This window comes from Vipera ursinii, assembly GCF_947247035.1.
Source record: "Vipera ursinii genome assembly, chromosome: 3".
NCBI classification, from domain to species: domain Eukaryota; kingdom Metazoa; phylum Chordata; class Lepidosauria; order Squamata; family Viperidae; genus Vipera; species Vipera ursinii.
This window is the reverse complement of record NC_139516.1, coordinates 51,653,521-51,675,895: the sequence shown is the minus strand read 5'-3', so window position 1 is coordinate 51,675,895 and position 22,375 is coordinate 51,653,521. Positions and strand designations below refer to the sequence as shown.

Genomic DNA, 22,375 nt, shown 5'->3' with positions numbered 1-22,375 from the left:
AGAACCTGAGAAACCTTGGACAAAAACTCTATCATTCTGTGTATTCTCCAAAAGTCCTCTTCCAAATAGAACTACATGACTCGAAATGCAAATAACGTCTCAAAGTCCTTTATCATTGATAACTCTGGTTTATATTTACCAATAATGAATATCCAAACCTCAGTTTGTGGAAGCATGGGAAACAAAGTGCCCCTGTATGGTCTCTGCCACTGGCCTGTGGCTCTTTCGTGATTTTGATTTTGTATAAAATTTCTTCACTTATTTAAATTTAGAGGCCACCCCCAACTTCCGATGGTGCTGAGTGGCTCATTTTACTAAAATGAGGCTGCAACTAAAGTTTAATTTAAATATTAAGGTAAAGGTAAAGGTTCCCCCGCACATGCGTGCTAGTCACTTCCGACTCTAGGGGCCGGTGCTCATCTCCGTTTCAAAGCCGAAGAGCCAGCGCTTGTCCGAGGACGTCTCCGTGGTCATGTGGCCGGCATGACTAGACGCCAAAGGCGCACGGAACGCTGTTACCTTCCCACCGTAGTGGTCCCTATTTTTCTACTTGCATTTTTACGTGCTTTCGAACTGCTAGGTGGGCAGAAGCTGGGACGAGTAACAGGCACTCACTCTGTTACGCAGTGCTCGGGATTCGACCCGCCAAACTGCCGACCTTCTGATCGACAAGCTCAGCGTCCTAACCCACTGAGCCACCGCGTCCCTTAATTTAAATATTAGGGTGGTTCAAATCTTCTATAATCCTAGCCATGGATGAACTTGCTAGTATTTGTTTTTTGCTTTTTGAAAACTCAGGTTCTTTAAAGCCCTAAAGCTCTAGGAGCAGTGTGTTGGCACAGATCCCTACTGAAACTACTTACTGTAATTTACGACAGATGAAGTCTTGACTGGTTGAGGTTTTATGATTAAATGCACTAGAAAGGTATTAATTATTATTGATTTATAGCATCTACTGTTGGCCTTATGTAATTGTGCAGTAATGGATTTTAGTGTCAGCTATTTTTCTATTGGTATATAAGGTGATTAATGTTCTTTCCCATTCATGAAATAATAACGGCTACGAGAGAATGCAGTGAAGTTATTCATGACATAACATTGGCACTTTCCACTCTTTACCTTCTGTCTTGATCTTGAGAGCAGTTCTCACCAGAGCAAAGAGTGTAGCATTGAAAGTAACCGTGCCATCACTATTCAGTGGCATATTCATGCCCACTAGGCGCTGAAAAACATACAGAAATATATGCCAGAAAGAAAAAAACATTATGGTTGGATTTACGCATACTGTAGGACTATTTCATGATCTGGTTTATTTTTAATTCATTCAACTAACCATGGTAAAAAAAAATCCTAGTTTTGTATGATATGTGATCACAGCTTTTACATATACAAACACATTTTAATATTCATTACAATCTTATCTAAGAAACAGAATGGAGCATCAGTCTTTCATTCCTATCAGGATTCCAATGCCATTTTGGGCAACAGAACAGAAATGAGATCGGGTCTACATAGCACTGAATGTCAGAATCAGAACAGAGCTGGAAGCGACCTTGGAGATCCTCTAGTCCACAGGTCTGCAACCCGCGGCTCCGGAGCCGCATGCGGCTCTTTCAGCCATCTCCTGCGGCTCCCAGTCCTCTGCCATGTGCAGTCCCCCCCAAAAAAAAGTGGGACTAAAAAAGTTCAACCAATCAATTCAAATATGCAGGGTAGGTGCATATCTCGCCTTGGCTCCACTCTTCAGTCAAACCCTGTTCTGCGCATGCGCACATATACGCGCATGTGCGCACATTTTCTGCGGCTCCCAGTTTTTCCTTTTGTAAGGGAACCGGTTCCGAGTGGCTCTTTCACTGTTTCAGGTTGCTGACCCCTGCTCTAGTCAAACCCTCTGCTCAAGCAGGAGACCCTATACCATTTCAGATAGGGGGCTGTCCAGCCTTTTTTTCAAAACCTCCAGTGGTGAAGCACCTACAACCTCTGAAGGCAAGCTGTTCCACTGGTTAATTGTCCTTACTGTTAGGAAGTTTCTCCTTAATTCCAGGTTGCTTCTCTCCTTGATTATTTCCATCCATTGTTTCTTGTCTTGCCTTCAGGTGCTTTGGAAAATAAGTTGGCCCCCTCTTCTTTGTGACAGCCCCTCAAATACTGGAATACTGCTATCATGTCACCCCCTAGTCCTTCTTTTCTCTAGACTGGCCATACCCAATTCCTGCAACTGTTCTTCATATGTTTTTGTCTCCAGGCCCTTAATCATTGATAAGGAAATATTCTCTGTTATCCAATTACCTTGCAAGCTACACGGTGTGGACAAAATTTCCCAAACCCTAGGGGAGGCTGGATTCGTCTCAACAGAGTTACCACATCTAGATGCTTAATTCGACCCCTGAAGTAAAACAAAAGGTAGTCATATTTTATACATACGATGCAAAAACTAGAACTTTGAATTGTGGCAAAGGCCACAATGTAATATCCCCTTGGCATTTTTTTTAAAAAAATCAAAGTGAATTAGCACACATTTCTGTTTTAGGTTTTTGATCAGCTAGCATTGTCCATGACCTACAGTATGTGTCAAAAAGCATTCCTGGAAGAAGCTGATAATTTTTCCTGTGGAGCAAATCAAAATCAGCTATACAAACTCCAGGAATCTCTCAATTCCTGTCAAGCCTTGTAGACTGATATTCTTTACAAATCTGATTGTGTCATGCAAATAAAACAATATAAGCAGATTGAGAAAGGGCATTATTTGGTTCACACATCTCACAAAGCCATAACATGGTTTGTTTGAATCAGCATTTAATGCAGACCCAGTCATTGCCGTTTGCAGCACTTCACTGTATGATAAACACATGCTTTTTTGGTGATATAAAAATATAATTTGTGAAAGATAACTCGTAGGAAGAATTATTTATCAAAGGATATTGAACACCTATAATTCCATGAACGGTCCTTGATGATACTTATTCTTGGAAAATCCATTTTTATACCTAACACAGCAAAGCAATAATCAGGACTTCCTCTGTCTCCAGAACAGCTAGTCATTCTAAATTTATTGTTCACTATCTTTAAAATATTGATTAGCAAATTTGTTTGTGAACAAATGGATCCTCAATTCATTTTAACAGGAAACCAAGAGAAGAGAATTATATGTAGCTCAGGACTAAACTGTGGAGTTCTTGGTGCACTGAAAGGTTTTTTTTAAATTAAAAATGTCAAGGAAGAAACAAAAAGACCAGAGCACGTCCTTTCTAGCAGCCTACACTCAGAGAAGCAGGGATTAACTGCAGAGAAACAATCAAGCAGAAAAGAATGACCTAATCAAGGAACAATCAAGGAGAAAAGCAAACTCCCATCATCTGTGGCAAGGCAACCTATTGTATATAAACATGAATCAAACACCACACTCAGTAGCACTGATGATGTTACCTAGTTGGGTAATAAAATGTCTGCGAGTGAACAACCAAGTTCGGAGAGCACCGAGGACTCCATGATTGAACAGGAAACTTTAAGCTTATAGGCAGCAGTGAATGCTCAAAACAAAATTTGGAAATTTAGCCCAATATCTATATTAGTACATAAAATTGCATCTTAATCTCCCTCTTAGATTATGTTACTACATTTTATTATATCCCTCTAATATTCCCATTACAAACACACTTGCAAATAAATGCGCAAGTATCCCAAGAAAGTGTCTTATGATTAGCGTTCTCCATTTAGGCTGAAATAGACTGAAAGCAAAGTAAAAGTATCACCATTCTTATCCTGTAGATATATAAGTGAACACCTTTCAGATGCTCATTTTAGATAACTTTTTTTTTAAAAAAAACAAAACCACTGAGCTTGCTTTTCATTTTCAGTGAAGCAATTCACAGCAATCTACCAATAGAGAAATTCTCACGTGGCTTCAGGATCATATTCTGCCCAGATTTTTTTGAATTCATCCAGGTGGTGGGGACCTAAGATGGACCAATCCCGTGTGAGGTAGTCAAAATTATCCATGATGACAGCAACAAAGAGATTGATAATCTAAGGAGAAATGCATTGACACATTTTAGGTGAAAGATGACAGCAGACAATGGATCCTAACCATCATCAAGAAATTTTCTTTGGCATCAGACAGATTCAAAGTATTAAACCCTTGACTGTGCTATAAAAGCTAACTGGCTTGTTTTTCTCAGGCAATAAAACAACATTTCCATAAATTCTGGCTTTCATGTATCTGGATGGTTTCACAAGTTAGACTCCAACTAACCTAAATAATTAGTTCATCAGCAGAAAAGTTATAATTATAAATGGATATTCTTATGAGCACAAATGATAATGGTACTTACCTTTAAAGCCCTACATGGCTTAGGCCCGGGATATTTGCAGGACCGTCTGCTACCGAGGACGACTTCCCATCGCCCAGTGCGCTCACACAGAGAGGGCCTCTTCAGGGTGCCGTCGGCCAGACAATGTTGGCTGGCGACCCCCAGGGGGAGGGCCTTCTCTGTGGGAGCGCCAGCCCTATGGAACCAACTCCCCCTTGAGCTTCGGATGGCCCCGGACCTCCGGTCCTTTTGCCGCGACCTCAAAACTTTTTTCTTCCATCAGGCTGACCTGGATTGATGATGGGTTTTTAAATATGTTTTAATTTTTAACTGTGTAGTTAATTTATTTTGGGGCTGTTATTTAATTCTTTTTAAAATTTTTGTATTGTTGTTTTTTATTGTTGTTAGCCGCCCTGAGTCCTTCGGGAGATAGGGCGGCATATAAGTCCCAAAAATAAATAAATAAATAAATAAATAAATAAATAAATAAATAAATAAATAAATATAATGATCCTCAACTTTTCATTTCTTAAATGCTTCCAATTACTCTATCAAAGAATATAAGTTACACCAAGACAGAATTAAAAAGCCCACTTTTTCCAAGACAGATATGCATCCTGTTGTTGGATTTATCAGTTAAAAGGAGTTTTAAGAACACAGATTGCAAGTTTCTTTCTTTTTCTAATAGTAGCTTCTCTCTTAAGTGTTGCAAAAGGTGGTAGTGACAAAAGTGCTGCCCCCATGGCATGGGTCTGATTCTGCAACCAGAACCAAAGGACCAACTGCTTCATTTCATCTACTTGGCTACCCTCCTTTTCTAAAATGTACTGAAGAAGTACATTTAAATAAGGGAAGAAAAGGAATATTCCAAGTTGCCATTCTATTGCAGTATAATGTTGCTTCAGGAAGTGTCTGGACATTTGAGAAAATTCAAACAAATGTGAAATCTGACATGGGGGCAATATTAAGAACCATGGTGGCGCAGTGGTTAGAATGCAGTAATGCAAGCTAACTCTGCTCACTGCCAGGAGTTCAATCCTGACCAGCATAAGGTTTACTCAGCCTTCTATCCTTCTGAGTTTGGTAAAATGAGAATCCAGATTATTGGGAGCAATACGCTGACTCTGTAAAACTGCCTAGAGAGGGCTGTAAAGCACTATGAAGTGGTATATAAGTCTAACTGCTATTGCTATTTAACATTATTTGATCTAATAAAACAGATAAAAGCAAGGCTTTGCTAATCTTTTAAGCCTTATAAAAGGAATGAAGGCAAGCAGACTTCCCTCCTTTTTTTAACTTCAGATTTGGCCTCTAATCGCCCTTCACAAACCAAAGGAAGTCAATTAATCTTGATAACTGTGACCTAATATTCCCTGGCTCCACGGTCAGTTTAGTCAAGTTTACATTTCAGTGGAATTGAGGATCATAGACCATGAATAGCTCTGGAGACTAGTGGTCAGCAGTTCCTAACACTAATTTATGAAAACATCTTAACAGCCTGCCATCATTTTTAATGAAATGAACTATGTGTAGTAGCTGGGACAGCCTGGGGGAAAAATAGCCTTTGTTTTTCATGTTTTTCATGTCTTAGAAGCAGTGAGGAAGACACTGGCAATAGCTGCCATGTACTACAAATATATTATTCTACCTCTGGTCAAGTAGTTTTTGCAGGTGTTGTAACATAATGAAACCAAGAAAAAAACCTGCCCAGACAGTGCCTATAGGATCACATACACTGCTTCCATATAACTTTCACTGTTCTGTGGAAAAAAATGCCACACAGTCTGTTTCTGGTCTTGTTTTCACCCTTAATACTTGGTTTGGCACAATATTTGCAATCCCTGCAGTCTGGCATTGGAAGATGTAGCAGATTTACCTACTCCCACATGACAGACACAAAAGGACCCTTGAAATGAAAGTAATGTACATTTCTAATAAAGGAGAATATTTGTAGCTCAGGTTTGACATGAGAGGTCCTTGATGCTCTCTAAGCTTGCTTGTTTTCTTGCAGACGTTTCATGATCCAAACTAGGTAACATTATCAGAATACATCCCAAAGACATCTGGGAAAAGAAAAATCAAACTGCAAATCAAACTAGACCAGCACTGATGATGTTACCTAATTTGGGTAATGAAACATCTGCAAGGAAACAAGTAAGCTCAGAGAGCACCAAGGACCCCTAATGTACATTTCATTAACATGATATAGTGTAATCCCGGGAAATGAGAATTGTAGGCCAAAAAGTCTCCATTTCAAATCACATTAGCTATAATGTACTGGAATCATTTAAGGGACGTGGTGGCTCAGTGGGTTAGGACACTGAGCTTGTCGATCAGAAGGTTGGCAGTTTGGCAGGTCGAATCCCGAGTGCCGCTTAACAGAGTTAGCGCCTGTTACTCGTCCCAGCTTCTGCCAACCTAGCAGTTCAAAAGCACGTAAAAATGGAAGTAGAAAAATAGGGACCACTATGGTGGGAAGGTAACAGCGTTCCGTGCACCTTTGGCGTCTAGTCACGCCGGCCACATGACCACGGAGACGTCCTCGGACAAGTGCTGGCTCTTCGGCTTTGAAATGGAGATGAGCACCGGACCCTAGATTTGGAAACGACTAGCACACATGTGCGGGGGAACCTTTACCTTTACCTTTACTGGAATCTAGTCAGTCTGATTTCCTCAGCTGCACCATGGGGGTGGCATTGGATAGGGATAGAAATCTATATATTAAATGTGAACTTAGGAATTAAGTTCTGATGGCTAAGTAACCAACATGGTTACAGGGAATTATTTGCATTCTGGAAAGAACCCCAAGCTTTGCAATAGTAGGGGGAAAACTGTAGAAAAAGAAATCTGAGCAATAAACGTAAACAGCCCAATAAGAATGAGAATGGAATATCTGTTTGGGAGAGGATGTGGCATGGAAACCTGGAGAACAAAAGGGAGAATACTGAACTGAACATTGGTTGGATTGATCAGGAGCATTAAATGATGTACCATTTTCATTGCATGTCACACTTAAATTATTAATCTACCTATATAAGATTATTATTATGATTATAAATGCACTATCTTCCTTTCAACCTATCGTTAATGTCCAAATATTTTTCCCCTCAATTGTGAATAACTCAATAATTGAATGAACTCCACCTGTTGCATTTACTTCCTGTTCTGATAATGCCCCATTTATCTATATATTGCAAATATATGTTGGACGCACACAATATACTTTAACAGCCTGATATGAGAAAGAAGGAAGAAAAAAACATACCAGGAATGCACACATCATGTAAAAGCTTACAAAGTAGAAATAAGCAAAGCCTGAACCACAGGTGTATTCTTCTCCAGGAGCAAAATCAGAGTCAGAGTCGGACTCACATAACTTGCCATAGCTGGCACCTAATAAGACTTCCTGCCAGGCTTCACCTGTGGCACACCTAGAGAAAAGGGGAAATTAAGGCAAGGTATAATATTATATGTAAACCTAACCCAGAAGGATTATAAAAATAATTCACAGATGTAATTGACCTTCTTTAAAAGTAGTATCAATCAGGATTTTTTAGATTAAGATTAATTTTTTTAGATTAATGTTTTCTAAATTAAATTGCAGGAATTATAATCGCATTCATACATACTATCCTTTCCAATAGCAGTTCTCATTTATTCATTCATGGTCAAATGTTCTGGAATAAATTGGGGGAAAAAATCTCAAGGATAGTTGGGATAATTTTATCTATCTATCTATCTATCTATCTATCTATCTATCTATCTATCTATCTATCTATCTATCTATCTCCTGCCTTTGTTATTTTTATAGATAATGCAAGGTGGCAAACAAACACAATATGCCTTCCTCCTATTTTCCCCACAGTTACAACTCTGTGGCGTTGGGCTAAGTAAGAGATGGTGACTGGCCCAAAGTCACATAACCGGGTTTCATACCTAAGGCAGAACTAGTACTCTCCTGGTTCTAGCCTAGCGTTTTAGTTACAGTTGAGTTTACTCCCCACTCCTCCCAAAATATTGGGAAGAGTTGTTATTTAACCCATTACATTATTTTTTTTCACCAATCGGCAGATTCACTACCACAAAACACTAGGAAACCAAAGTATACATTTGGCTCATTCAGTGGCATTGAAAAGTGTAGGAAATAGCACTGTTGAAAATTAATCCCTTAAACAGGAATTGTTTTATTCAAACATCGTCTCCATTCTATTTAAACTATCTCGATAATTCTTAGCCAACTAACCTAAAGCCTCCCAAATCACATTTGAAAAATTGGCCCATTAGTTCCACTGATTTCATTATACCAGTATGACAGCTACGCCCCCTACAGCACCAGAAAAAGCGAACACATAATTTAAAAGTGTAGCTAACCTATTCCGGCCTGCTCTGTTTGAACAGCAACCACACATTCATGCTAACTTTTAACATCAACCTTGATATCTATAGAAAATGTACACAGGGCCACGTTTTCGAAGATGATACTTTGGGGATCTTAAAGGGTCTTCTGTCAAGAGAGGAGATGCCACCGCACCGATAAGAAGGGAGGAAAGGCTATTCAAGATAAGGTGGGCCCACAGCTATAAACCAAGTAAGCTGAAATGATACAGACCTGAATAGCATCAACACTGCTTGTGGGAAAGTCTGAAAGTTGTTGTTCCGGTTTATTTGAGTTCCATCTACCAGTGCAATTTTCCCAAACATCTATAAATGAACATGCTGTTGTCAGAGGCTTATCTGCAAAACCTTGCAGCTTGTGACCATTCCCTGATGCTTTGCTCATACTGAATTCTACTTGAGCTATTTAATTTAGGCATAGGGCTTCTTTGGACATTCTTCCTTACTTAAACATCTGGGTCCCCCTTTTCCAACCTGAACAATATTTTTTTTTGTGGTAAGGGGAAAAGAGAAAGAAAAAGCAACAAAAACACGGGAGTGCATTGTGAGAGGTTCCATTTATGGTAAAAGCCATGGCCTAGAAGCTTCCCTTTGAATTTCTCAGGGAAGCAAAATTGTGTTTGCAATCCTCCATTAAGAAACAGCAACTGCTTCCAGGTGATGTTTCTATCATACCATCATCTTCTCACATTTTCTGAAACAAAGGGATTATTTTCCCTTTGTAACTCTCCTATATTTTTTACTGTTTCTTTCACCTTTTTACTTTCCACAAAACACAATTAAGGGCGGAGGGGGGGGAGGATAGAAATAAGTACCCAAGGATTATGCTAGGATTCCCCATCTGAAAATATCCCAAGTCCTATTGAAGAACATCCCAGGTGACATTAAACTCACCAGTGGAAATAGAATCACTCTGAGTCTCCGCTTTCTTCCCACATTGCAGGTTAATCTCTGTACAGGTGGTCCTCATCTTACAACCATAACTGGGGCTAGAATTTCTGTTGCTAAGTGGCGCAACTATTAAATGAGTCATGCCCAATTTTATGATCTTTTTTTGGCCATGGCCCACATTAATCACTTCAGTCATTAAATGAATTATGCGATCATTAAATTGAAATAAAATAAAATAAAATGATCTGGCTTCCCCCATTCTCTTTGCTTGTTGGAAGCCCCTGGGAAGACTCTAAATTTTGATCACATGACCATGGGGATGATGTGATGGTTGTAAGTGTGGTGACTGGTTGTAAGTCACTTTTTTCAGCACCATTGTAACTTCGAACTGTCATTAAACGAATGGTTGTCAGTTGAAGGGCTACCAATAGTCACATGATGAAAGAGGTGACCAAGGAAGGGACCATTAGGGGGCTTCATTGCTGAAGATGAAGAGGTTGGAGGTCCAGGCAGGAATGACATATAGCCCTGACAATACTTTTCAACTTATGTGTTGAAAAGGGGGAATAGAGTTTGAGAATAAAAAAAGAATCCAAGTAAGGAAATTACATTAAGGCAGACATGTCAAACTGGTGGCGTGACATCATGCAATGTATTGGAGCTTTTTCCCCATTACCAGCAATGGACTGGGAGTGGTTTTGTTGTGACGCATCCGGCCCGTGGGCGGGCAGTTTGATACCCCTGCATTAAGGTCCATTTAAATGGTTTATAACTGGGATTTAGGGGTGGATTGTCCAATAAGGTAATGCAAATGTTCATTTGCATTGCTTACCTGCATCCCAATTACAGCATAGATGAAGAACAACATTACAATCAGCAAAGCCACATGAGGTAGTGCCTGGGGATAAAGTATAGAAGAATCTGAGGATCATCCACAACTGCAGTTCAGCTATGAGTTGGAAGGGGTTGAATTGCTATAGTTTCCATTTCACCCAGTCCAATCCCATTTTTCAGGATTTTTCCTTCACTTGGATATGAGCTTGCACATCCAGTAAGATGTACTTACCTGGAAGGATTTGATAAATGTCCAGAGCAAATTTCTAATGCCTTCTCCTCGGCTCAGCAATTTTACTAGCCTTAGGACCCTGAAAAGCCGGAAAAAAGTGATGGAGATACGACCGCTGTCATCAGGATCTATGGCAGGAAGCTGTGGAAAGAACATACCCCTTGCAGTGGAAGAAGCAGACAGAAGGAAGTAAACTTTATTCACTGGAGGAGTCGCTTGTATTCACCAGGGGTCCCTAAATAAGACAGTTACAACCTACTGTTTATTTGCAGAGAAGAGGTTGACATGATATTTCTAAGACAGGAGAGATGTTGGCCTTTCTCAATTTTGCTGTTCTAGATCTACTTACTACCTATTTTGGCCCCAGGTACTTCTTGAATATGACTCCCAGGCACAAAGAATGACTCTCAAGTCCATGGAAATATCAGTTAGTTCATTTTCAAAGACCTTTGACTCTTTGAAGGACACAGACTTGTATTCATCTTTTAGATCAGGGACACCAACCGCTGGGCTGTGGTCCACTACCAGGCCATGGCTGGTTTAGAAGTGGGCTGTGAGAGCAGCGGGCTGGCACTTGTGCATGCAGCTTAACTTCCACAACTGGACTCCACTCGCACGTGCCAGCCCACCACTTGCATGGGTCAGTTCCCTTCTCGTCCCCCAACCCTGGCCTACCAAACCATAAAGGTTGGGGACCACTGTTTTATATTATGTGTTTTGGGCAGAATCTCCAACTCCCCGTCCTTACAGCAGTCCAAGACCACAAAATTAAACTAGAGGTTCTAGAAGGATTCAGACACCTCCTTCAAAAAGGATGTATGGAGACAATTATATACTGTGTGTGTGTGTGTGTGTGTGTGTGTGTGTGTGTGTGTGTGTGTGTGTTTGTGTGTGTTGTATTAACCCAGCCACTGTGGTTTGTAAATCATGGTTTATAGCTTATCACTATGTATATATTAAAATGCAATGGGGCCAAACTTTGTTTATTATGTATTTCAATATAAGAGAAAGTCAACCAACCAGATTCACTGGAGCTATCAAGGATCCATTGCCTACTGATATTTTCACTGAGAATACCTCACCTTGTTTCATCTATCTTGATCATTCTTGTCGCGCTTGTATTTGTGCAAATATTCAACAAACCCCAAAGCAGAATAGGACCCAGGTATCTGAAGGGATACCTCCTTTTATACTAATGTGTCCAGGTACTGAGATCATATATGAAGCTATTCTCCAGATGCCCTTAGCCTCAGAGGTACAACAAGTGGAACTAAGGCAGTAATTCTCAGTGTTTTGTATTTTAAATCCCACCAGTTTTTACTTGAAAGAATCTAGATCCTACCAAGTTAGATACAAAAAGACTTTTTTTCCCCTAAGGACACTGTAATGTTTACAGAAATCCTATTATTATATTTAGCATTTAAGGTAGGTTTTTAAAGTCTGAATGAATTATGTATGTTCCACCTATACAATTTTGAGTCTCAGCTGTGGTATACCACTTGTTTTGAACATCTTCACTAAAAAAACATCTCTTTCCAGAAAATATATGACAGCAGGTTCTTATATGATCACAGATTAAGAGCTTGCTCTCGGGTCATTTCAGTACCAAACGTCAGTTGGACTTCATCCCTTCTGCCCAAACAAAGTGGCTTCTAGACCATTACATCACAAAGTCACAAGAGGCACAACAATTTGAACCTTAGTTTCATGATAACTGGGATATGTATTTGATACATTGGAATCACTGGAATTCTTTTATAATAGCTTGTTTGCTTTTCTAGTAGAAGCCACTTATCAGAGTTCCAGTATTCTGAAATACTAATTTATCTGTTTCCAGTCCAGCTTGCTAGAGGTAGTCTGACAAATACTATTGTGAAACTATCATTATTATCTATTTAGTGCCAAGCAACCACCATTTTATACTCCCAACATTATTTTTATTTACTTCATGCAGCTTTTAATAAAATCACACTAATTCTCCCATATTATTCTTTTACTTGTTCTTCATCTGTATCTCATGACAGTACAGTATGTAAATATATTTAAAATAACCAATAAAACAGCATTTACCTGTGATGTATCTCCATTGTTGTTGGCTCCTTGGACTGCCAGTGGCTTGGTCTGTGAATATATTCCATGGTAATGAACACGGCAATGGTTGCAACACAAGTAGAAGTAGGGCCTCAGGACCAACAACATGCTAAACTAAGGGACTGGATAAAACTACATGGTTGATTTCATGCTGACACAGAGGGACTGGAATACAGGATGGAGATTCATGCCACTATTATAGTGCTACGCCTTGCAATTCTATCATGGATTAATACTATATTACTGATGAAGTGCTGGCTTTTACTGAAACAAAGAAAGTCATTGAAGTCTAGAAGGTATAGATCCAACTTGTCAGAAAGGAAACATACACATGACAGGAAACATTAAATAGCTTGATTATTGGAAAATCATAACAGTTCACCTGGTTTTTTTTCTGTATATGCATCCTAATATTGGGTATATGTTGGCATAATGATTACAGCAACATCACATATTCAATGCAGAGTAAAACTCAGAACTGCAAAGCAGTTTGCATGGATTACTTGTACAGTCGCATACATCTGTTACAAAACTGATTCCTAGATTTTTGCTTCTGGAGAGAAGCAAAAACATAGTTCATAAATCAGTTACAGTACTCAGTTTCTTAATCTGATGTCCTAAATAAAGTTGATCAAATTTAATAGAAAAATTCCATTGCACCTGACCATTTTTTAACATTAAAAATACAATAGCTACTTCTATGAACTTTAGCAGCACTGTTTAAATGTCCATTTCAGTTTCAGCAGTTATAAGTATCTTCTATTTTTTCAATAAAATTACATTGATCCTGATCAACAAGCACAGATATTACATGATTTAATATCATTGCTTTGGTAGCAGTCCATAATAAAAGGAAATAGGTTTATATCACCTAGATCAGGGGTCTTCAAACTTGGCCCTTTTATGACTTGTACACTTCAACTCCCAGAATTCCTCAGCCAGCTTGCTGGCTGAGGAATTCTGGGAGTTGAAGTCCACAAGTCATAAAAGGGCCAAGTTTGAAGACCCCTGACCTAGATAATGAAATATATTTTGTTATTCTTTCTATTTTTATCTTTTCTTTCTATAGCAACACTAAACTTTTATTTGTATTACTTTTTTCCCATGTTTACCTGCAATCTAGCGACAGAAAACTGTAGGTCAGTGATGGCGAACCTTTTAGACACTGAGTGCCAAAACTGCAACCCAAAACCCACTTATTTATCGCAAAGTGCCAGGGCCGCATCAGCATTGTGGTGGCCTTGGCGGGGAGGGGACAGGGAAGCATCTCTGAGTGCCACTTTGGCACGCAAAAACCAGGGGTGCAAAAATGGGCCACTGTGCTGCAAGGCGCAAAAATGGCCGCCGCCACACCACGAGGTGCAGATACAAGGCGCTGCACCACACAAGAACAGGGCAGGGCTAGTTAGTATCACGCAGGCAGTATCCCCGCCCCATATGCAGCCCTGCCCTTTTCTTCCAGTCCACCAATCGACAATGGTTGGTGACCTCTGCTCTACCACCTCTACTCGAGCTTGCTAGTCGGCGGCTTCGCCTCCTTTGTGCTGGATGGGGCTCTTGCTCCGGGCGGCGGTGGCAGCCTCATGGACCTGCTGCTGACAGCGGTGGCACGTGTGCCAACAGAGAGGGCTCTGAGTGCTGCCTCTGTGCTGCCTCTGGGCCACTGTGCTGCAAGGCGCAAAAATGGCCGCCACCACACCACGAGGTGCAGATACAAGGCGCTGCACCACACAAGAACAGGGCAGGGCTAGTTAGTATCACGCAGGCAGTATCCCCGCCCCATTTGCAGCCCCTCCCTTTTCTTCCAGTCCACCAATCGACAATGGTTGGTGACCTCTGCTCTACCACCTCTACTCGAGCTTGCTAGTCGGCTGCTTCACCTCCTTTGTGCTGGATGGGGCTCTTGCTCCGGGCGGCGGTGGCAGCCTGATGGACCTGCTGCTGACAGCGGTGGCACGCGTGCCAACAGAGAGGGCTCTGAGTGCTGCCTCTGGCACATGTGCCATAGGTTCGCCACCACTGGTATAAGTAGTGGCGAAAGCACCAGATATTGCTGCAATACCATCACCACGTCTGGGCAACAGAATTGCAAGTGCTGACCAAGTTTCTTTTTCATGGTTATTCTTATCTTCATATACCTCCACTGTACCTCTGTACCTTCACTATTTGCCCAGTGAATGGAAAGCCAAGTCCCAATGAAAAAAGGAAACCCCTATAGATTGAAATGCATTGTAGATGGTAATCATGTGAGCTTGATTAAAGAATGTAATTAAAGTCACATTATGATAGGAAGGAAGCAGTAGTGGGATTCAAATATGTGAACAACCGGTTCTCTGTGTGGATGCCACTTCTGGAAGTCCATTCTGGGCCTGGGCAACAAAACATTAGCTACCGGTTCTGCCGAAGTGGCGTGAACCAGCTGAATCCCACCACTGGAAGGAAGTAGCAGGCTGCATGCAGATGTGCTGAATATTATCTATCGTTCTAAAAGGCTATCCAAGCCTAATGCTGAACTGGCATTGCCATGGGCTAAACTGCCTCCATAAAGGACCTTCCTATTGAATGAAATTCTTCTGCATTATCCTCCAAAGTTTGAACACTGCAGACTCAAAACCAAAAGTGTCACAAGAAGGAACTACAATCAGGGAAGGATGTGATGAACAGCCAGATGTATACTTTTGTGGCTTTGCCCTGAGACAAGGTATATACCTTTAACTGGAGAGCTGAAACCACACAGAAGCTGAAAAAAGTAGGCAGGGATAAATTTGATACAGTATATTTCATAGAAGCATCAACCCTTCAAGGCGATTCAGGTCAGGAAACCATAACTATTAATGCTACCTTTATTATATTTATATATTATATATATATATATATATATATATATATATATATATATATATATATATATATATATATATATATATATATATATATATATATATATATATATATATATATATATATATATATATATATATATATAAAATTTTTATACCGCCCTTCTCCCGAAGGACTCAGGGCGGTGTACAGGGCAATAAATATTAAAAAGTACAAAAGTTAAAAAACAATTAAATATTATGCCCGATATAAACAGTAATTAAAACCATGTTAAAAACCCAACCCTTAACCCATCAAACCAGGCCGGATTGCTCAAATAAATAAGTTTTTAGATTATAAGGTTACAGTGACAGAATCTTGCAAGTCTGAAAGCACTTCCTCAGTCCCTGGATTTTGCAGTTCCCCCCCCTGCAGAGAACAAGGGAGAACTAGGGAGGGTCAATAACTGAGGCATTTTCTCCACCCCTATTCCTGCTTTGGACTCAAGGTTTCTTTTACCAGACCTTTGTCTAAGCCAGACATGTCAAACACAAGGCCCGGGGGCCGGATACGGCCCATGAAGTGGTTTCATGTGGCCCGTGAAGCCATCCTGGAAACAGTGAGGGAACGGCCCCCACTGCCTTGGCCCTGGCCCAGAGACCCTCCTTTTGCCAGAGACCCTCAGATCTGTCCCACTCCTGCCCAGGCCCCCATAGGCACCCTTGAGGCGAACGATGTAGAGCTGGCCACGCCCACCCAGTAGGCCATACGCACTCTAGCCACGCCCACCCAGTAGGCCACACCCACCCTGGCCACACCCACCCAGCCCCCTGAGAGCAACCGCAATGCTGATGCGGCCCTCAATGAAATTGAGTTTGACACCCCTGATCTAAGCTGTGCCTCTTACTCTTGTCTTTCAAGATTATTCTCATAGCCATTTACAGGGAGAAAATTAAAGGGACTGCACCATTGCACCAATCCATTCCTATGGAAAGGCGTTGTTCACCAAGAAATAAGATATGTACACCCTAGAAAATAAACTAGGAAAAAAGAGCGTCATCCAAGGAAACTGTACTGTGTTTATGCAATTCTTCAAGGAAATAAGTTCCCCTGCTGCATTATCGGCATCATTTCTAAAAGACCGGCTTGTTTTCCTACAGACCCGCTTTGCGCATTAGTTGCATGCAACTCACACTTTTACACAGCAGCACACAGCAGGAAGAAATAATCTAGAAAAGTAGGAAAGGGAAATGTGGAAAGAAAAGGGTGTCCACAACAACTTCATGCAGCTGATATTTACAATGCCATCACAGCCACCGCTTAGGCAGTACAATCCACCACTGGAAACAAGAATTGTCTGTCAAGAAAATAACAGAATCAGCCACGTGCAGTTTAAAAACAGAGAAATTGGAAACAATGATTTTGAGAGAGAAAGGAATAGGAAATGGGCGCAGGGGGAGACTGGTGTTTCATAGAGAAATCATGAAAGAATTACTGTATGTTAGAATTACAGTGAGAAATACAATAGAAAGGAGGAAGAAGTAAAGGATTGGAGAATAATGAATAAGAATCAATGACTGTGAAGTACATTAAGCTAATAGTGTTTTTAGCAGAACGTAGAAATCTCCCACGAGAATTGGGTGAAACTAAGAGAAATCAAGAGACCTATTTGAGTTTTCATATAAGATAACAGAGGCTTCACTTTCTTAGGGTCTTGCGGAAGAACAGGGTAGAACAACAGCTAATGACCCTCTTTTACCGGTCTACTATAGAGAGCGTCCTCTCGTATGGTATTGTGGTTTGGTATGCTGGTCTGACAGCCGCGGATAGGAAAGTATTACAGAGGGTAGTGAGCACAGCACAAGACATTGTGGGCTGTTCCCTGACACCACTGGATGACCTCGCCAGGGCTCGTTGCCTCGGAAGAGTGAGGAAGATTCTCAGGGATGACTCACACCCTGGACGGTATCTCTTTACTCTCCTACCATCCGGTAGGAGACATAGGAATATAGCCAGCCGTACCAACAGGCTGAAAAATAGCTTTTATCCGTGGGCTGTTAGGCTTTTAAATGGGACATAATCTTATGCAGAATTGACTTGGGAGGCCGGTGTGTGGTGTAGTTGGTTCACATAGTGTGGTGGAATGGAGGGTTTGTTGTCACTGTGTGTTGGGGGGGAGAGAGCACGGGGGGAGGCTCAGCTAATCTCAATGTACACATGTTGTACTTTGACAATAAAGGTTTATTATTATATTATTATAACATTTGTTCCAAGATTAGATGCCTATATCTGTCCATGACACATAATCAGCTACAGCCAAATTACCAAGAAACAACTAGTCAACTAAATTTCAAACATAGTCATGGGTTTGGGGTACTTCCTATTATGGCTTATCATGGACAGGTTTTCAGAAAGAACGTCTCCCTCTGTTGTACTGAAAATAACAGTTCTAGTACATAAAAATAATACAACAATTAAAGAATTAAAGCACAGAACTGTATTTACACAAGATATTTCATGACAAGTTTCTTTTAATGATTGTATGTTCGTTCAGAATGGATCAGTATCCACATGCAGATATTTTAATATTTCCTTTTCAGGCTGGTTTCCTGCTGAAAGCTATTACGCATCTCCTTATATGGCTGGCACTTTACAAGGTCAAACCCCTACAGTTCTCAGGCTAAAAAAAAGCTATGTCAGCATAGATCAGATGCTTTCCAAGACCACCAAGAGAATTCCCAGGATCCATTAACATAGAATGGTGGGAGGAAAAGTCCTAGAATGTAAAACTTGGAATATAAATTTATATAGACCACGATTATTATGTATTGATTAGATAGTTTTTTACTGTGTATAAAGTTTCATTCTTGTCTGCAATAAAGAAACCATTTTTGCTGAATGGCACCTGTGAATTTTCTACCAGATAAGCCAAATTTTGAAAAGTATTTTGAGATTTATAGCTGTGCTTGTAACATCTGAAAAACTTGCTTTATTTGTGCTTTAAGTCTGCTACATATGGTCACATTCGATGGAGCAATATTCTAATCTGTTCTTTCTCTTTTACTGGGAATAAACCTTATTTGAACAATGAACATATTCTTAGGTCCATAAATAACATGAACCTTAGTGTATTCATCATTTGTTTCTGAGCATAATACTATCAGACATGGCATCCATTAGGCCATCTAAAAATGTATGAAACACAGAATGTATTCAACATCAGTATACAACTAAATGAGACAAAGGGACTACTGTATGAAGAAGAATAAAAGAAAAGAATATTAATTTGGTTTGAAAATCAAAGATACAATATTGTGGGGAAATAAACAGAAGCTCTAAAAATATTTTTGTTTTTTATGAACCAAGAACATACAAACTAATCAGCATGGAAATATATCAAGATGATGCTTTATGAGAACGATGGTCCTTTTTACAACATACAATTTATAGCTCACGATAGTTGAGTAAAAAGTATTCCAGTGTGATATAAGAAAGATGAAGTTAGGGCAAGAAGAATTGCCATCCCTGATGGTTAAGAAAGCTACAAATTACAAAGCAATGGTATACTTACCAGGCTGTTGCAAGATTCCCCATCTAAATTTCATCAAGAATTTGATTCTTTTTTTTGTATTAACTTTCTATGTCTATTTCCCAAATGTTTTAATGAGTCAAGTCATGTTTAGTGAAAGCATATTGAAAGAGTTAAAGTCTGTACATCTGGTAGATAAAAACTTGGGAGTCTCCAAGTAGATTAAGAAATGTGCCCTTAATCCCCATGATAAGGGAAAAAAGAGAAAATTTCAGTGGTGACTTTTGATGTATAATCTTTCCCATAGCTCTTCATGTTTAGACTCAAGAAGAAAAATTCTAAGCTAGGTTGAACTTTGTGTTGCTGATTTTTAAAACTTTGGAACTGGTGATAAAGCAAATTTGGACTATAATGAAACCACAATTGTTATAGAGCCTGGTGTATACGAAAGAAAATAAGATATAGTATAAGTTTGTAATGATTTGGGTAATTCTGAATAAAACACAAATACTACTGATATTGTAGATTTTCATACTTCTAATCTTGTTTCTAAAGTGATAGCTAACCAATAGCTGTAAACTATAGCAATGGAGCCAAAGGCACGTGAAGACATTTTTAATCCAAAGCTATGCATTTTGTCTCCTTTTTCAGTGTGGAAAATGCATATGCAATTCCACCTATAGTATATATTTTAATACACTTTCGTGTATATCATAGCATCCATGCACATGTATGCAAAAAGCCCAAATTATGCACGTACATTTCCCCATAAAGACAGTCGCAGTATAAGCACGTATAATAAGCAGATGACATATGGTTGCCAGGGTCCACGGGATAGAAATTTTCAGCTGGTATCTTGAAGGCAAGCCATCTCAAGAGGGATTTCATATTACAATTGCCTTGTATGTATGATTTATTGAGGCTGAAGGTTTAGAGAACACACAGATACTATAGGAGAAGTGGTGTCCCCTGGCTGTGGTGTCACATCAGTCCTTGATCAGTAAAAAATCAAGGACAAATTACCTTAAGATGATTTTTGAAGGTTGCCTGAGGTTCACAGAACATAACCTACTCAAATTCTAACTAAGGGATTTGCAACCTATCAACTGACAAACGGCAATGATTCTTATCTCCCATCAGAAGAAACTGAAATTGATTGATGATTGCTGTGATTTAGTAGCAGCTGTATTTGAACACGCAGCATTTATGACGTCTGTGGGGAGCTGGGATACTGTGGCTGCTTGGCAGTGACAGCCATGGTTCCCCTTCCCTTCAGTCTAAGAAGTCATTCCTACTCCTTGTTTCTTTCCAATACCATTATTCTCATAGCACAGACATGTCAAACACAAGGCCCGGGGGCCAGATCCGGCCCACGAAATGGTTTCATGTGGCCCGCGAAGCCATCCTGGAAACAGTGAGGGAACGGCTCCCACTGCCTTGGCCCTGGCCCAGAGACCCTCCTTCTGCCAGAGACCCTCAGATCTGTCCCACTCCTGCTCAGGCCCCCAAAGGTACCTTTGATGCAAACGATGTAGAGCTGGCCACGCCCACCAAGTAGGCCATATGCACTCTAGCCATGCCCATCCAGAAGGCCACGCCCACCCTGGCCATACCCACCCGGCCCCCTGAGGGCAACCGCAATGCTGATGTGGCCCTCAATGAAATTGAGTTTGACACCCCTGTCATAGCACTTACGTCAATCTGACTCAGGATGACATCAATGATGCTGCCAACAACTATGAGAAAATCAAAGACATTCCAGGGGTCCCCAAAGTATCCCTGGAAAAGAAAGAAAAATGTAAGCTCCAAATAAATCGATTAAGCTGGAATATAAGACAAGGTAGGAATCTTTTCTGAAAGCTTTACAGTTCAAGAATCAGTGTTGAACCTTTTGGCTTGTGTGACCTTATTAAAATGAAGTAACCGATCTACAGCCATCACAAGTGGTCTTTTAGAAACATCCTCACTGAAGATGGCCTATGTTACTTCAAACAAAGGTCAGGCTGGCTTTCTGACAGAAGTTGTGATGCATTGATTCTCACTCACCTTAGCCTTGAAAGCTATTAGTTTAAGAATCATCTCAACAGTAAAGAGGATGGTGAAGACCACATTGAGGACATCGGAGAGCTGGTTCATCATCTCTGATTGCTTATAATGCTGTAGAGATAGTTGAAAAGCAGATTATTTAGAAAACATGGGCTTTTTAAAGAATAAAGTTTTTAATTAAAGACAGAGTCAATTTGCTTTTTCTTTGTTTTCTTGCTTACTCTCTCTGTCTGAAAATAGTTAGACTGGGACTACATGATGGAGTCTTTTCTTGTCCTCCTAACTTCTCCTTGCCCTATATCTTATTGTCTACTGTCTGCTATTCTTATTGCAAGAATAGCAATAAAAACTACTGCTCTGGTCACTTTGTAGAAAACAACAAATAGATGAAGAGTTTGTCTATAGCCTATAAATAATGAAGCTTTTGATGGATACATTTTAACAACTGAAAACAGTGAAATTTTGCCCAGACTATCTCTTTCTCTTTGGTAAATTAAACTTCACAGACTACAGGATTAGAAGTGAAAAGTGTGGAAATTGAGCAAGAGTAAAGGTTCCCCCGCACATGTGTGCTAGTCGTTTCCAACTCTAGGGGCTCATCTCCGTTTCAAAGCGCTTCTCCGAGGACGTCTCCGTGGTCATGTGGCTGGCATGACTAGATGCCAAAGGCGCACGGAACGCTGTTACCTTCCCATCATAGTGGTCCCTATTTTTCTACTTGCATTTTTACGTGCTTTCGAACTGCTAGGTTGGCAGAAGCTGGGATGAGTAACAGGCGCTCACTCCGCTATGCGGCACTCAGGATTCCACCCGTCAAACTGCTGACCATCTGATTGACAAGCTCAGCATCCTAACCCACAGAGCCACCGCGTCCCTTGACCAAGAGGAGGTGGGCAAATAACAGTATTTGACCACATCATCATTGCAATAGTTTCAGCTGAAGTGCCTTGTAGTTAGCAACGCTTGAATAAGGGAAGATGGAAAACACACCACTTTAACTTCAAAGCAGATAAATAAGTTAAGTGCCGTCAGCTATTGGCTGGCATGAGATAAAGTTTGCATCATGTGGACATGTCTTTAAAACATGGCTAGCAAGGCATCTTCAAGGTACAATTAGTGGGCATGTGGATGAATCCTGCGTTTCAGCTTTCCTTTAGCAGGCAGACTTGTCCCCAAATTTCATAGTTCCTGCTACTGCCACCACCACCTTTCCCCAACTGAAGAGGG

At 40.4% G+C, this 22,375-nt stretch overlaps 1 protein-coding gene across 1 annotated transcript in view; it reads right to left on the bottom strand.

Moving 5' to 3' along the window:
- The window catches only part of CACNA1S (calcium voltage-gated channel subunit alpha1 S), a 74,654-nt gene that overhangs the window by 10,838 nt on the left and 41,441 nt on the right, over positions 1–22,375 (bottom strand). The window contains exons 27-36 of the mRNA XM_083358307.1: positions 21,149–21,259; positions 20,798–20,881; positions 12,733–12,783; positions 10,663–10,803; positions 10,429–10,494; positions 8,920–9,011; positions 7,576–7,741; positions 3,899–4,026; positions 2,290–2,386; positions 1,120–1,222 (exon numbers count right to left, since the gene is read on the bottom strand). Coding sequence (XP_083214433.1) covers positions 1,120–1,222; positions 2,290–2,386; positions 3,899–4,026; positions 7,576–7,741; positions 8,920–9,011; positions 10,429–10,494; positions 10,663–10,803; positions 12,733–12,783; positions 20,798–20,881; positions 21,149–21,259 — 1,039 coding nt within the window. The remainder of the gene's footprint in view (positions 1–1,119; positions 1,223–2,289; positions 2,387–3,898; positions 4,027–7,575; positions 7,742–8,919; positions 9,012–10,428; positions 10,495–10,662; positions 10,804–12,732; positions 12,784–20,797; positions 20,882–21,148; positions 21,260–22,375) is intronic.